This window comes from Nicotiana sylvestris, chromosome 6, assembly GCF_000393655.2.
Source record: "Nicotiana sylvestris chromosome 6, ASM39365v2, whole genome shotgun sequence".
Classification (NCBI taxonomy): Eukaryota; Viridiplantae; Streptophyta; class Magnoliopsida; order Solanales; family Solanaceae; genus Nicotiana; species Nicotiana sylvestris.
The window spans coordinates 126004804-126020605 of NC_091062.1; the positions used below are offsets into that span (position 1 = coordinate 126004804).

Genomic DNA, 15802 nt, shown 5'->3' on the forward strand with positions numbered 1-15802 from the left:
AATAAGTTGGATAAAGACTAAAAATTCCCCCCTACACCCACGTGGAAGCAAGTCACCTCTTAAGCAAATGACTCTTAGTCATTTCTTATTAGGTGGCAACCTAATTCATTAAATACAAGACACTTCACATCTCATATTTTAAAGACTTGAAAAAGTAATATGTTAGGTAACACTTCACTTCTATTATTTTGAATACAAGACTACAAATCAGATTTGAACCTTTGCTCATGGCAACGTGATTCACTTCTATTATTTTGAATACAAGACTACAAATCAGATTTGAACCTTTGCTCATGGCAACGTGAATTCTTACCCATTTCTTACAAATTCCTACAAGTTTTCAATGAATCTCCTGCAACCAAACAATTCCAATAGGAATTATTACCACCTTAGTAACGTAAAATTTTGTGGTTCTAAAGAAGTACGGTGCAACCTTTTTCAAGAATATCATACGAATTTTTCCCCATTCCAGGTATGTTAAAGATATCCCTTCTTTCTTTTGGGATGATCTATACGACACAAGCGAAACGAGCAAATGCACAACTTCCATAAATTACTCTATTTATAGAAATACTAGTGATGCTTATGTTCTTGATTCCCCATGTATCATATTATTCTATCATCTGTTCATAGGTCTCAAAAATACGTAAGTTGGTAAAGTTTATTTTATGGTATTAATTAGAGGCATAATGGTCTTATGATGTACTGAGAGATTTTTTATTAACATATTTCATATGCATTTCATGAATTTATACATGCACATTGACCCATGACCTGATGGCGCTATATATGCGTATAAATGTATATTATATGTATATGGTATATGGGAAAAGGTTACGGCGTTATATACGCACCACCACCTGATCAGCTGGTATACGTTGATGATTTTGCCCACAGTGGCCGAGATGATATGATGGGATGCCGTCAGAGGCTTGATGATGTTATGAACACATGTACCTATGCATGAAATGAAATTCATACGCATATGAATGACACTATAAGTATTTCATGATTTACAGAGTTATCCAGACTTACAGGTTGAGTCATTACTCTATATTTCTTCCATGTTTTTTATGTACTTATTTATGTGCCTTACATAGTCGGTACATTATTTGTACTAACGCCTTTTTTGCCCAGGGATGCTGTGTGTCATGCCCGCAGGTCTCGATAGACAGGTCGAGAGTCCTCCAAGTAGGCTATCAGTTTAGCGGAAGATGTTGGTGCGCTCCATTTGCTCCGAAGTTGCTTATTTGGTTAGTATAATTCGGACATGTATTGATTGGTATGGCGGGACCCAGTCCCAACCTTTGTGATATATATGTACTCTTAGAGGCTTGTAGATAGATGTCATGTATACGGATACGTGTATGGCCTTGTCGGCCTATGTTTTGAGTTTACAAATGATCATGATGGCCTTATAGGCCCGTATATCACATATGTAAGTTTTTATATCAGGCTGGGTCGATCTATGTCGAGTATTTTCCCATGTTTTATTCTATTTATCTCATGACAACCTCTCTGGCCCATTTACCTATGATAGCATGATACGAAAGATATGTTACATAGGTACTCGGTTGTGTAAGGTTATGGGTGCTCGTTGCGGCCCATTGGTTGGGGTCGTGACAGTGGGAGGCTTCTCAATTGAAGGCTTTGTTGGAGGAGTGGTCTTATTCTCAATATCCAAGGACAATTTGCGGGGCTCATAAGTTTATGACCACATTCCTTGCAAAGCATTCACATATTCCACGTAACCCTCCATTTCTTCATCATCACAATTGAGCAAGACGGCCTCCAAAGTATCATCAACATTCTTCACGGCACTTGATTCATCAATAATCACATCGGTCACCAAGTCCACGAAAGAGCACCCCTCATTGCTATTGGATTGCCTCATAGACTTACACACATGGAAAACCACTTTCTCATCACCAACACGGAAGGTAAGTTCTTCTACTTCAACATCAACTAGAGCCTTCCCTGTAGCAAGGAAAGGTCTCCCAAGAATGATCGGCACCGCATAATCAACCTCACAATCAAGAATAACAAAATTCACCCAGAGAATGAATTTATCAACACGAACCAACACATTATCAATGATACCCAATGGTCTCTTCATGGTAAGATCCACCATTTGTAATCTCATAGAGGTGGGTCTTGGTTGCCCAATTTCCAAAGTCTTGAAAACCAAGTAGGACATCAAATTGATACTTGCCCCAAGATTACAAAGAGCTTTAGCAAAGTCGGCAATTCCAACGGTACAAGGGATTGTGAAAGCTTCGAGATCTACCAATTTAGCAGCCATTGAGTGAACAATTGCACTCACTTGATGAGTCACTTTATAGTTTCACAATTCATCGACCTCTTATTTGTCACCAAGTCCTTCATGAACTTTGCATAACTGGGCATTTGCTGCAAAGCCCCGACCAATGGTATGTTGATAGAGAGACTCTTCATCATGTTAATGAACTTTTTGAATTGGTTCTCGCCATTTTGCTTTGCAAGCCTTTGAGGGTATGGAGGAGGAGTCCTTGGTATTGGTGCCTTAGCCTTTGGCACTACCAGTTCCGGTATGTCAACAATGTGATCCCTAGACGGGTTCACTTCCTCTTGAGTCTCCTCCACATTGTCATCAATAATAATTCTCACCTCATCATTTGCTTGCACTTTCTCATCATCCACAAGTTTCTTTTGTCTTGAGGTGGTTGTATCTCCACCTTTTCCACTCCTTATAGTTCACTAGTGAGCGTAGTGAACTATAAACTATGGATCGGGCTGCACGCCGCAGCGATTACTATGATTATTACTATTATGAGATATTATTACGCCGGAGTGTTGAGCGTGAGTACTGTTGACGAAAGCTGAGTCACGAGTGACTGAGAGGCTTGCCCGAGAGGCTATACTGTGAGTGATACCTTGCCCGAGGGGCTCGTTTATGACATTGTGTTGCTTTCACTCTTCTTCTTATATTGAGTCTCTGTTGAAAACTGCTAAATAAATGATTTCAAAGTATTTTTAATTGAAACTAAAGTTTTTACGAGATGACTGGCTTTTAAATTGCAGAATTTGACTTGAAATTTCTGTTGAGACTTATTATATGATTTTTATTGCTCGTCGCTGAACTCAAACCTTATTTACTTTAGTTACTTACTGAGTCGGCGTACTCACGTTACTCCCTGCACCTTGGTGCAGATCTAGGTGCCCGAGCAGCAGAGTGAGGGTTCCCAACACTCTTAGAGCTTTAACGGAGACTGCAAGGTAGTTGCACGGCGTTCGCAGCCCTGCTTTTCTCCTTCCTATCTTAGTTTTTCTATTATTTCAGACCTATGATGTATTATTCAGTCAGTTGGGTTGTATTTAGAGGCTCTTGACTTGTGACACCGGATTGTTGGGCTGTGTAGGTATATTTTGTACTGTTTTCCACACATTTCAGTTGATTTATATATTTCATATGAGAATTCGAGACTTAATCAGTTTTAGAAAATGGTTTTATAAAAAGAATTCACTGTGGTTACTTGTTGGGTTGGCTTGCCTAGTACTGTGATAGGCGCCATCATGACCAGGGTATTTAGGGTCGTGACACATGCATTCTACATGATTTGTTGCGTTGCTTTAGCATGCCAATCTGTACCTCCATTATAACTTGGTGAATTGATTGTCAATGTGAATTTAATTGCATGGAATCAATATATCATATTTTGTTGGGTTGTTGGTAACATAATGGTTTAAATAAAAAAAATTATTAACATGCTTTATTCTATGTGCCTCTTAAGATAGAACTCGTTATCTCACTCAGTGCCTTATTATTCTAAATGGTTATCGCACTTTCACTATAATTGGATTCTCAAATTATACTCATCACCCTGTTAGATGTTTACCTTACTTAAAATTGTTATCATATTTTCTTTCACAAATTCTATATTTAATTCGTTAATTTAACTTATATTTTGCTTTGTTTAAAAATGATACTTATACTCAATTTTATTGATTTCAAAATTAAACCCATCTTATACTCTGTTTCATATAAATTGTATATTATTTTACTTTACTTGATTTCTAAAATAAACTCATTATTTCATTTGATACCTTACTTTATTCAAGATTGTTATTATGTTTTATGGTTTCTAAATATATCTTTCGTTCATCTAAATTAATATTCATTATGGTTGCAAAGTATATGGTGGTACGTGGGCTTTGTCGTGCGAAGGTGATTGTTATTGTGGGCACGAAGTCCCATATGTGTAAGATTTAAAAATTGCGTTTTATGACTTGTGGTTTATGAGGTGTGGTGCCAAGGGGTAATTCTTGTTGTAAGTCCATGCGTTGGGAGCGATTTAATTATTTGAGTTGTCATCCGTTTTTCCTTATTTGAGTTCATTTACATCTCATCGATATTCTTATTATGTTGTTTCTTTATTACTCGTTTACTACTTGCTGCCATTTATGTTTCTATTACTTCAATGTTGGTTGTAAATCAATAATATTTCCGTTGTTGGTCTTACATTGATGTCCTTTCCATTGTTAGCTTATGTATATCTTGAACAGGTTTCTATGTCTAGTAGGTGTCTGATCTGGCCTTGCCACTACTCTATCGAGGTTAGGCTTGATACTTACTGGATACCGTTGTGGTGTACTCATGCTACGCTTCTGCATATTTTTGTACAGATTCAGGTATTCTGATTGTGTTGTTGAGAGTTGCGTCTGCGTATGGGAGACTTCAAGGTATATCTGCTTGACGTACGCAGGCCTTGGAGTCACCATCTTACTTCATTATGTTATTGTTAAATTGTAATTAAAAATAGCATTATGTTTAGAAATTCTAGTGTATTTTAGTAGTGCTTATGACTCCGTACTACTGGTTTTGAAAAATGTATAACAATTGGCCGCTTGCGGCTATGTATGTCATTTAATGGTTTATGATAAATGATTAAATAGTTCAATTCTGTTATTAAATCAGCATGTATTAGGCTTACTTAATCTTAGAGACCAGGTGTCATCATGACATCCTAAGGTGAGAAATTTAGGTCGTGACAAATATCTTTCCCAAATGAGCAACCTTGTAACCAGGTAGTTCACCAATCCGGGAATTAAATAAGACAATATAATAAAGATCGTGTTGCATCAACCTTCGTGCTTTTACTCTTGTCCTCACTATGTAATATTATAAATACAATGGCACGGGATCACCCTTTGTGACTTTACTCTTAACCTTACATGATATGATAATAATGATAGGCAATCAAATTCACGGCATCACCTTTCGTACTTTAATCCACACAACATCTTAATAGATGATAATGTATGCAAATAAGGCACAACAACACCCTTCGTGCTTTTCACTCTTCCTCACCAAGCAACAATACAAATCCGAATTAACAATGCAAGGGAGAAAACAACTTCCTTCAGTTATAGTGTCATGATAACAAACTCAACTTTCAAAATTTCCAACATCTTTTAAAATAAGAAATAAATACGAGACGAATAATTTAAGAAGTAATAATCTAACCTAAGTATGGAAAACATAGTCAATGAAACAATCTAACACAAAGAAATAATTTCCACTCGCATGTTTTAACCCATTGACAACACATATATACTCGTCACCTCATATATATGTTGTAAACACACATAATACACGTAGCAAATAGACCAACACGTCCTAATCCCTCAAGTAAAGGTTAACCACGACACTTACCTCACTCTGCAACCAAATCAAGGCACAACCGCAGCTTTTTCTTTAGAATTAGCCTCCAAACCAATAAAATCTAGCCACATATAGTTCAAATAATTCAAATTCAAATTAAGCTATAGAAACTACCCATGAGTGAAAAAGATTCAATCTTTACTGATTTCAAAAAAAGTCAACCCCGAGCTCGCTTGGTCAAAATCTGAGATTCAAACCAAAACTCAATTACCTATCACTCCCGAGCCCGGTTGGTCAAAATCTGAGATTCAAACCAAAACTCAATTATCTATCACTCCCGAGCCCGGTTATGTGATTATGTTTGAAATCCGACCTCAATTTAAGGTCTAAATTTCAATTTCTCAAAATCTTCAATTTCTACCTAAATCCCTAATATTTGCCATGAAAAATCTTAGAGTAAAAGTTAAAATCAATGAGTGTTTATAAAAATGTGATAAAACAAGTTAAAATCTACTAACCAATGAAGTTGGAATGAAAAGCCTCTTCAAAATCGCCTCTAGGACGAGCTCAACTTGAAGATGGTGAAAAATGAAGAAAATCTCGATTTTAGAAGGTTTTAATACCTGGGTGTCAGGTGCCCTTTGCGATCGCGAATGGACATCGCGATCTTGAACTCCTTTTCGCATTCATGAAAAGTTCCCCAGCCTGACCTCCGTGTTCGCGACTTGTGTGTTGTGTTCGCATAGAAGGATGCTCATTCCTTCCCCCAGATCCCACAACCATCGCATTTGCGAAGGTTAAACCCCCTACTTTGCGTCCGCGACCAAGTCCTCGTGTTCGCGGAGAAGAAATTCTACCCCAATCCCATTTTCCCTTCGCGATCGCGAAGCACAAACCACCAGACATCCGAAAATAATAACTTCTAAGTCCAAAATGGTCTGTAGCCTATCCGTAACTCACCTGAGCCCCTAGGGCTCCAATCCAAACATGCACATAAGTGTAATAACATCATACGAACGCGCTCCCGCGGTCAAAATATCAAAATAACACCTAGAACTATGAATCGGACATCAAAATGCATGAAATTCCAAAAAAACTTAAGAATTTCTAAAATCACAATCGAGCGTCCAAGGTCGTTTACACAAAATGTTGACCATAGTTAACTCAAGTTTCTTTTAAAGCCAAAGATCATATTTTCTTCAAATATTTACGTAACAACTTTCTGAAAAAAGACTCGGACTGCGCATGCAAATTGAAAAATGTCAAATAGAGCTTATAGAGGTCTCGAAACACGAAAATAAGGGCTAATACTAAAAATGACCTATCGAGCCGTCACAAATATTCATTTCAGAAATACAATATTCTATTCAAAACTGCAATATTCAATTTAAATATATAATATTCAAACAAAATTATTTATGGTATTCAAATAAAACTATAATATTCAATTCAAAATAACAACATTTTAATAATAAGCGTGAATATCCAACAATATTCAAATTAAGTTGGGTAGTGAAGAAAAGGGTAGTGATTGAAAAAAGAAAGACAGCAGAAAGAGAAAAAGTTTAAGATTACAATCCTTTAAAACGTGGAATAATGAATAATTAATAAATTTATAAAATAAGTATACATGGTAGAATAAATCTATAGAGTGGTATAAAGGGTAAATAAATATTTTAGTTATATATGGTGTTAGCTGGTGTTTTCAGTAGGCATACATCGTAGATTACTCTTATAATTGGTTGGAATTCTTTTTTTTCACTTTATATGCAGCTCTTCCAATTTTAGAGGAGCATGACGGGTATTTTAACTCCTGAGGTGCCACGACCCAAAATCCCACTAAGTCGTGATGGCATCAAACTCAACCCACTAGGTAAGACAAACAATATAAGTTACAACTAAACTGTGAAATCAACAATATATATAATAGAAACTACAACCAAATACAATACGACTACCCCAAGGATTGGTAGTACAAGTCATGAGCCTCTATGATTTAGATTTAGTAACCGAAATTAAGAATATGTATAATATCCATTTGAAATTTACATAAACAGAGTTTAAGTTCTAAACTACCATGAACTAGAGGTAGCTTGAAGCAGGAACGCTGGAACGTCTGCAGTACAGGGCTCTATCTTCCATAGCTACGAAAATCCAAGATCTGCATACAAGGTGCAGATGTATAGTATGAGTACAACCGACCTCCATGTACTCAGTAAGTATCTTGACTAACCTTGGTGAAGTAGTGACGAGGCTTTTTAGTTAAAAGATGCTCAGTAGTATAACATGTGTAGTAGATTTGCAATAGAAATCATACTAGAAATAACAGAGAAGAGTACAAGAACAAATATAGAAAGTAGTAAATAATTACTAAATGAAATCACTATCTGCTTTCTCAATATCACAATTAATCCTTTTCTTTAAGTGGTAACTATCAAAAACATAGTAAATCCACGAATCTTGATAGTATGAGGAATGTATTCAAGATATTAAGTCAAATGGCACGGTAACACCCTTCGTGCTTTACACTCTTTCTCACATGATAATTTATAACAATGGTACGACATCACCCTTCGTGCTTTACATTCTTCCTCACCAAGCATATATATACATCAACAACATAAAAGGTAGGAAGCACGGATAACTTCAAGAAACGTGGTTAAGCAAAATACACCACGTGAATGGGAATCACAATTCTTGCACAACTAAACAATTCAATAGACTTCAAGAACCTCATTGCTCAAGTATCTCAACAAATCTCAAAAGTGATCTTCAACTCAAATATGGAACCCAAGTATTTCAAGAAACGGTCGTAGCAATGTATTCGTGATTTAGGTATGGTTATAATCAAATTTGCACATCAACAGTTTCACAAAGAATCAATCAAATTTAATCAAATGGTAATAGGCTAAAGCACGATCTCGAGCTTTGAAATTCGTACTCATATTATCACAGGAATCAAGTAAAACCTAAGACAATAAAATCACAAAGTTCATCAATGTACAAAGGAGCATACAATCCCGATCATGGAAACCCTGGCACATGAATATACGCTCGTCACCTCACATATACATCATCCCCGCATGTAGCAAACAATATCATTTTATTAGAAAAAATTTCCTCAACAAAGTTAGGCAAGACACTTACCTCAAAGAAGCTAAATCAATACTCTAAAAATTCCTTCCCGCATGAAACAACCTCTGGACAATTCGAATCTAGCCAAAATAACTTAATATCATAAATAAAAGCCATAGAAAATGATTTCGAATAATAAAGCTTCGATCTTTAACTAACAAGAAAAAAGTCAACCCTTGGCCCACACTCCGGAACCCGACAAAATTCATAAATACCGAACATTCATTCTGATACGAGTCCAACCATACTAATTTCATCTAATTCAGACCTCAAATCGGCCTTCACATCATCAATTTATTTTTTAGAAAAGGTTTTACTAAAAGCCCCAATTTCTTCAATTTGATTCATCAAACAATCGTTAAATTCAAGGTTGGAATCATAAAATATAAATAAATCCGAGTCAAAAATACTTACTCCAATCCAAATTGTAAAAATTCTCTCCAAAATCGCCCAAATTCGAGCTCCAAAACCTTGTGAGAAAAAAGCGACTAAATTCCGGAACAAGTAAAAAAATACAACATCTGTTATAACTCGAATCAGATCCTAGATGACCCTGAAACTCATATTTGATAAGTCCAACATAATCCTTTCGAAATTACACTCAAGATAGCCTTTTGAATCACCCAATTTGGCGTTAAAATAAGGGAGATATGAAATTTTGAAGTTTTAAAGGAAGTCTGAAAACTTCAGAGATATAAATGGTATTTTTGTAATTATTTACACCAGAAAAAAAAACAGCAATAAGAAAATCTTTGTTTTAGCACTCCAAAACTCATTTGGAACCTCCCCGGTACAAATCATATATACATTTCAATCATAAAATACGCTACGAACCTGCTCGCGCACTCAAAACACCAGAAAGAGGTCATGTTGACCCGATATTGACCATGGTCAAACTCCAAATCCTTAAGTTAACTAGTTTCTCAATCAATGATCCGAAACACACATGTGCCCCTCGGGACTCCATCCAATCATACCAATAAGTACAAATACATTATCCAAACTTATCCAAAGCCTCAAAACACCTACGGGAATATCATAACAAAGAATCGAGGCTCAAACCGAATAGAATTTCTCTAAAGTTGTTAAATCTTTATTCTTTCAAAAGAGTGTCTGAATTACACTTAAACACTTTGCATTACTTCCAAATTTTGCACACATGTTCAATTCAACTATATTGACATATCCAAAGTCTCGAAACATCAATTGGAGTCCAATAACATCAAAGGCAACTCTTGGTCAAACTTATAAACTTAAATTCTTCAAACTACCAACTTTCGACAAATAATGTCGAATTCTTCTAGGAACCTCCAAAATCGAATCCGAATATACGTACAAGTCCAAAATCATCATACGAACCTATCGAAATCATAAAAACTCAGTTCTGAGTCTGTTTATCCAAAAGTTAAATTGTGGTCAACTCTTCTAACTTAAAGCTTCCAAACGGAGAGAGTCACTCTTTCAAATCAATCCCGAACCACTCAAAACAATCGATCGGATCGTTACATGAGCTTATTCCTCATGAATATCCTGTTAGGAGTTTACAGTTAACCTGCCTGACTAATCCACTAAGACTTCTCTAATCTATCTGTCCCCCCTCACCTAGCTACCCCACCCCCAAACACACACACAAATTTTAAAAAGGAAAAAGAGAGAAAACAAAAGTAAAGAAATAAAGTCATGGATGGAAAGTAAAGGTTTACCTTGTAAACGACTAAGCTGTATCAATGGTGTCACCATATTCTTGGTAACTAAAAATATTATGTCTGAATTCTGACGGATTATGCACAAGACTCCATTTTATTTAAAGTCGTTAAAAGTGAAAGGAAATTATTATCGCATAAACAATAAAAATGTAACATATTTAACCACTATAATCATGCGCCCATGCACGTAGCTAGTGCTATTATAGGGTGGTGATGGTAGTATTAGTAATTGGTGCAGTACTAACTACTAAGTTGGTGAAGCTGATCCTACTGTATCCTACAGTTATAGGGAAACTTCTATATACAATGTATTCCAGTTTTATTAGTAGTTACAGTATAACTGTAGGAGTTTCCCTATAAGGGCAAGAAAAGAAGAGATGAGCTAGTGATTCCATGTTATACCCCATATTTTCGTACATGAAAATACGCCATAAATAAATTAATGAGAGCCCGGAAGTGAGATGTCACATCCCGCGGTACTACATAACGACGATGTTGCACTCTGTAGTGTTGTACGTTGAATTTATCATAAGGTAATTGACATCAGTCTAAGGAAAAGATTATTTGGAGATTATAAGGATTATGCTATTTCAAACAAGTAATAAGTAAATTCGTGAAGGTGAGAGGGGAAACAAGTCAAAGAAAACGAATTTTCGTCCAAGTTTTGTATATTGGGATAAAATACGGCTCGAGCTAAAATACTCGATATTTATGGACTAGTACCATACAAGGTATCACATGACCATAATAGTAAGGTGTATAAGGTATGTGAAAAGTGAGTAATATTTTAAGTAAGTGAGAATAATTCTCAATTTTGTGGGTAATTGATTAATTACCGGATAACGGGATATTACCTAATTAATTGGGAATATATTTGGATAAAGATCATTATTGGGGCTGCCACTTGGCATCAATCTAAGCCAAAGTGGCAATAATAGGCTTGATGAGTCATAAGGCATGAAATACCTGTTTGCACGTACAAATTCTTGGATAAACAAGTATAAATTCTTGGATTGAAAACTAGGCTAAGACATTTGGTCTCCTTACTAATAAGTAACGTGTGGCTTTAAGAATCTTCAACAAAGCTTGGTAATTTCAATGGTAAAAAGAGAACATCTATGTGGGATGGTTTCTGTCTTTGAGTATAATTGAGAGATTGAGATTTCTATGTATATTTTGGGGTCATTTTTAGTTTTGAAGTTCCAAAAGACAAGGGAAAGCCAAATAAACAATGAAATTGTTAAGGGCAGCCTCTTAAACGTTCTATTGATGCATAGGGTGTTACAATTTAAATTAGAAGTGAAAGAGGTGTCTATTGAAAATATACAACTTTTTTGCACATGTTTATGTGGTTTCCATTAAAAGCAATAGGTTCGCTTGAACACATTGGAAAGGGTCACATCTGCCACAGAAGTGTAGGAGGATGAAGTATACACGGTATGTTAAGGCTATCCCTTTCTTTCTTTTGGCATGATCCATACGATACGAACGAAACGTGTAAATGCACAAATTCCATAAATGACTCTATTCATAGAAATATTAGAGATATCTATGTTTTTGAATTTCCATGTGTCATAATATTTTATCATATGTTCATGGGTCTCAGAAAAATACGAAAGTTGAAAAGAGTTTACTTTATGATATTAGTTAGAGGAAAAATGGTCTTATGACATTCCGAATGATTTTATTGACGTACTTTTCATGCATTGCATTCATGTGCATTGACCCATGACCAGATAGCGTTATATACACATATATATGTAAATATATGTATATGGGATATGGAAAAAGGTTACGGCGTTATATACGCACCACCACCTGATCAGCTGGTATATGATGATGATGATGCCCACAATGGCTGAAATATGATTCAAACGGTGTTATATATGCGTATATATATATGGGATATGGGAAAGGTTATAGCATTATATACGCACCACCACCTGATCAGTTGGTATACGTTGATGATTTTTTCCATAGTGGCCGATATGATATGATGGGATGCCCTTAGAGGCTGATGATGTTATGAGACATGTACCTATGCACGACATGACATTCATATGCATATGCATGACGCTAAAAGTAATTTATGATTTACAAAGTTATTCAGACTTACAGGTTGAGTCATGTACTCTATATTTCTTTCATGTCTCTTATGTACTTATTTATGTGCCTTACATACTCGGTACATTATTCGTACTGACGTCCCTTTTTCCTGGGGACGCTACGTTTCATGCCCGCAGGTCCCGATAGACAGGTCGAGAGCCCTCCAAGTAGGCTATCACCTAAGTAGAAGATGTTGTTGCGCTCCATTTGCTTCGGAGTTGCTTATTTGGCTGGTATGATTTAGACGTGTACTTTTTAGTATGGCGGGACTCTGTCCCGACCTTTATGATATTTATGTACACTTAGAGGCTTGTAGACATATGTTGTGTACGTGAAAGATTGTACGGCCTTGTCGTCGATGTCTTGAGTTTATAAACAATCATGTTGGCCTATTAGGCTTGTATGTCATGTGTATATGATAATGTAATAAGAAAGATATATTACGTTGGTATTCGATTGAGTAAGGTACCGGGTGTTCGTCGCGGCCCATCGGTTTGGGTCGTAACAAAAGTGGTATCAGAGCAGTTATGTCCTAGGGAGTCTACAAGCCGTGTCTAGTAGAGTCTTGTTTATAGGTGTGTCGTGCACCACACTTATAAGCAAGAGGCTACAGGGCATTTAAGATTGTCACTCTTTCTTATTACTCTAGATCATGTGGTAGAGCTCACTAATAAGAATTCAAACTCCGAAATTCTATTTTATTCGTAATAAGACGATACCTACATCTAGAAAGAAGGTTGGAAAGAGAGATAATTGAGAAAGAGCCGAGTCAGAGGAATTGGATTTTTGTATGATGCCTACGATAAGTAAATGTGAGGTCTTTAGCAGATCATAGGTGTACTGAAGGGTGTAAGCTTCCTGATAAGAAGCCTTAAGGCAAGAATATCTATCCATCTTTATGGTGAAAGACAATGAGAGATTAAGAAGATAAATACAAGTTTCAACAAGCAAAAGAAGCAAGATGAAGAAGGGTATGAGGCGCCCAGTTAATGAAGATTAATAGTGTTTATAATTGAGGTAGAGGAACATAAGCTTTTTGAGTTATATTCAATAGTAACACAGGTATATACAGTTGGTCGCACCCATTCCAAATATGCCCTATGGGGGATAACATAAGTAGTATAAGAAGATATGATGGATGAATCGTTTGCGTCAGTTGACATTTTCGGAGAATATTGCAAATCTGCTAATAAATCTCTCTATAAGAAACCCAGATGGTGCAATCTAAAATAGTACAGTTAGATATGAGTACTACAAAGATAGGCACTGAAGCCTTAAAGGGATAAATATTACCTTAGTATGGCTCTCATCCCTAGTAGAACGAGAATGCTTGGTAACTCGAAGAGCCAATGGATGAAGCAAGGGGAGCTAAAAGCGAAAGAATGTCATGTTGAAGTTATCAAAAGAAAGTGATAGGCAGAAATATTAGCATAGTAATGAGAAGAGATATAAGGAAGAATTATGAGTAAGATGCGATACATGGATGACAACGGTAGAATATTACAAAATCTATAGTCAAGTGAAGGAAGAAGCGAGAAGTGATAGGCCTTAGGACAATAAAAGTGTATAGGCCATACAATCATGTCCTTATATCAAGAAATAAATTTGCAACTCTAGTGTGGTTACCAAGAGGAAAAGTTAGACCCCAGAGTAATAGAACCAGTATGGACTGGTGAATGAGATAAACTAAACATGAATAAGGAACTGAGTGATTTGATGATAGTCAACATCATGAGAATTGCAGATTGTATTCCAGCAATAATAGAACGGATAGCAGAAGAAGATCCATGATGAATTCAGAGAATGGTCATTCAGGGAGACACTTCCCTAAAGTAAGCAATGTGAGCAAAGTTAAGCTTAAGAGACTATATTTTCCAATTACACTAAGTGTCACCATCACGAGCGAGGGATTTTGTTATCCTTAGTACAAAAGATTACCTCAAGGTGAGTAAGGGTCATTGATAATGTGAAACGATGCCAAAGATGAAGAGGAAAAACATCTATAGGCAAGTCGACATAGCTCCAAGTCTTAGCACTCCCCTAAAGGGGGAATATGGAGTAATAAAATAAAAAATGCGGTAAACACAAAAAAGGAATGAGATTACACTTATTCAGCTCCTACATATATGCTACAATTCCAGAACAATATGCAAATATGACGTCAATGAGAGGAAGTAAAGGTCCCTGTCGTAGATGTTATTGATAGAAAAGGAGTCAGTATGAGACATAAGTTAAGAGAAAGGAAATAACCCAAGAAAAATTTCGCGGAATATTGACATGGAGAATTCAGCCCTGTAGTTATGACATTGTAATAATTGAGATATATTCATATAGGAGTTGGAGAAGTTAAAAAGGTATTGTATGGGTGTTACGGAAATAAAAGAGATGCCACTAGGAAGACGGTCAAAATATCAGTCCAGAAGCAACCCCACAAGCACAAGGGCGTGGAGATAAGTAACTACAGATAAGTATAGGCAAGAAAGGTCAACAAAAGGTCTGTCGAGTATACGATATAATAAGCTCGCATCTTTATAAGGGTCAGAGGATCCTCCCTAAAGTACTACAGTAAAGGACTAGCTGAGTAAATGAGAAAGAAGGCTTTAACCTACGCACAGCAACCTAATGAAGAAATGGTTATGTAAAAGTAGTCTCACAACAAAAATTGTATGCCCTCTAAAAGAAAGTGGCACCTACCATGGCTAATGAACGGGGAGAAATATCGAAGGTAATATTCGATACTATATGAGTTGCACAAAAAAATTTGACATGTGTGGGAACTAGGATAAGTTAAGTATACACGCAACAAGGGGCAGAAAGACCAGGAAAGGTAATTGCACACGTTTATAGAAAGCTGGGATGGAACGAAAGGAATTATTCGATCAATGATCTAGAATTAGTACATTATTGATACACTCAAGATTTTGGCGCATTATATTTGTTGACAATCATACAGCCACAGAAGACTCCGGTATAAGTTAAAAAGAAGAATTGAGCCCAGGGCATAGACAAAGGATTGAATTGTTAAAAGATTGTATCATGGATATTCCATAACGCCCATGAAAAGCTAAGGTAATAACTGATACCATAAGCCACAGATCGAAAGATAGCTTAAGCCTACGTAAAGGTTGATCAGAAGGAAAAGGAAACTAAAGAATTACATCACCCAAGTAAATTAGTAGTCTAATTATTGGACCTAGAAAAATTAGAGAAGTTG

At 36.2% G+C, this 15802-nt stretch overlaps 1 protein-coding gene across 1 annotated transcript; it reads right to left on the minus strand.

Moving 5' to 3' along the window:
* Nucleotides 1–1708: 1708 nt before the first annotated feature.
* LOC138871232 (uncharacterized) lies at nt 1709–2302 on the minus strand. Its single transcript, XM_070149101.1, has one exon. The coding sequence runs from the start codon at nt 2300–2302 to the stop codon at nt 1709–1711; it is 594 nt and encodes a 197-aa protein (XP_070005202.1).
* Between the last annotated feature and the right edge of the window lie 13500 nt (nt 2303–15802).